General features: G+C 68.5%; 1 protein-coding gene across 1 annotated transcript in view; it reads left to right on the top strand.

Annotated features, from left to right (window-relative positions):
* The first annotated feature begins 83 nt into the window (after positions 1-83).
* KLHL34 (kelch like family member 34) overlaps positions 84-701 on the top strand; it is a 1,869-nt gene continuing 1,251 nt past the window's right edge. The window contains 3 exon segments of the mRNA XM_077770517.1: positions 84-211; positions 213-410; positions 412-694. Coding sequence (XP_077626643.1) covers positions 84-211; positions 213-410; positions 412-694 — 609 coding nt within the window.

Below are 701 nucleotides of genomic sequence, written 5' to 3'. Positions count from 1 at the left end.
CCAGAGGCGCGGTACCCCGAGATGTCTCTGGCCGTGCCCAGCGGGCCCCAGCTCCGACCAGGCCGCCTGCTGCCCTGGACATCATGAGTTACTTCCTATCTTACTGTAAAGCTCATGGCGGCGCACTGCTCACCGGCTACCAGGCTCTGCGCGCGGAAGGCTTCCTGTGCGATGTGACGCTGGAGGCCGAGGGCAGGGAGCTCCCGGCCCATNCTGTTCAAGAGCCACACCCGGGAATCCAGGGCGCGCGTGATCCACCTGCACGTGCCGTCGGCAGCCGGCCTGCAGCGCCTGCTGGACTTCATCTATACCGCCTGGCTTCCGCTCTCCATGGACACTGTGGAGGACACGCTCGAGGCGGCTAGCTATCTGCAAGTCACCGAAGCCCTGGGGCTGTGCGGCCGCTACCTGGNGCTGCATCTTGCGCCACCTGCGGGAGCTGCTGGTGGGGGGCGCGGGGCCCGCGGGGCTGCTGGAGCTGAACCCCACGTCGCTGAAGGCTGTGTTGGGTGCCCCCGACGTGGCGCGGGTGCCTGAGACCTGGCTGCTGGGTCTGGCGTTGGCCTGGCTGCGGCAGGAACCTGAGACCGAACGCCTGGCCCACTGTGCCTCACTGCTTGAGCGCGTTCGCTTCGGCCTAGTTCCTGCCGACGTGCTGCGGCGCGTGTATTCGGGCTCCGGCCTCGTGCTGCCCGCCCGGG

This window comes from Crocuta crocuta, unplaced genomic scaffold (genome assembly GCF_008692635.1).
Source record: "Crocuta crocuta isolate KB4526 unplaced genomic scaffold, BGI_CrCroc_1.0 scaffold488, whole genome shotgun sequence".
NCBI classification, from domain to species: domain Eukaryota; kingdom Metazoa; phylum Chordata; class Mammalia; order Carnivora; family Hyaenidae; genus Crocuta; species Crocuta crocuta.
The sequence above is the reverse complement of the archived record's forward strand: the minus strand, read 5'-3'. Positions and strand labels throughout refer to the sequence as shown.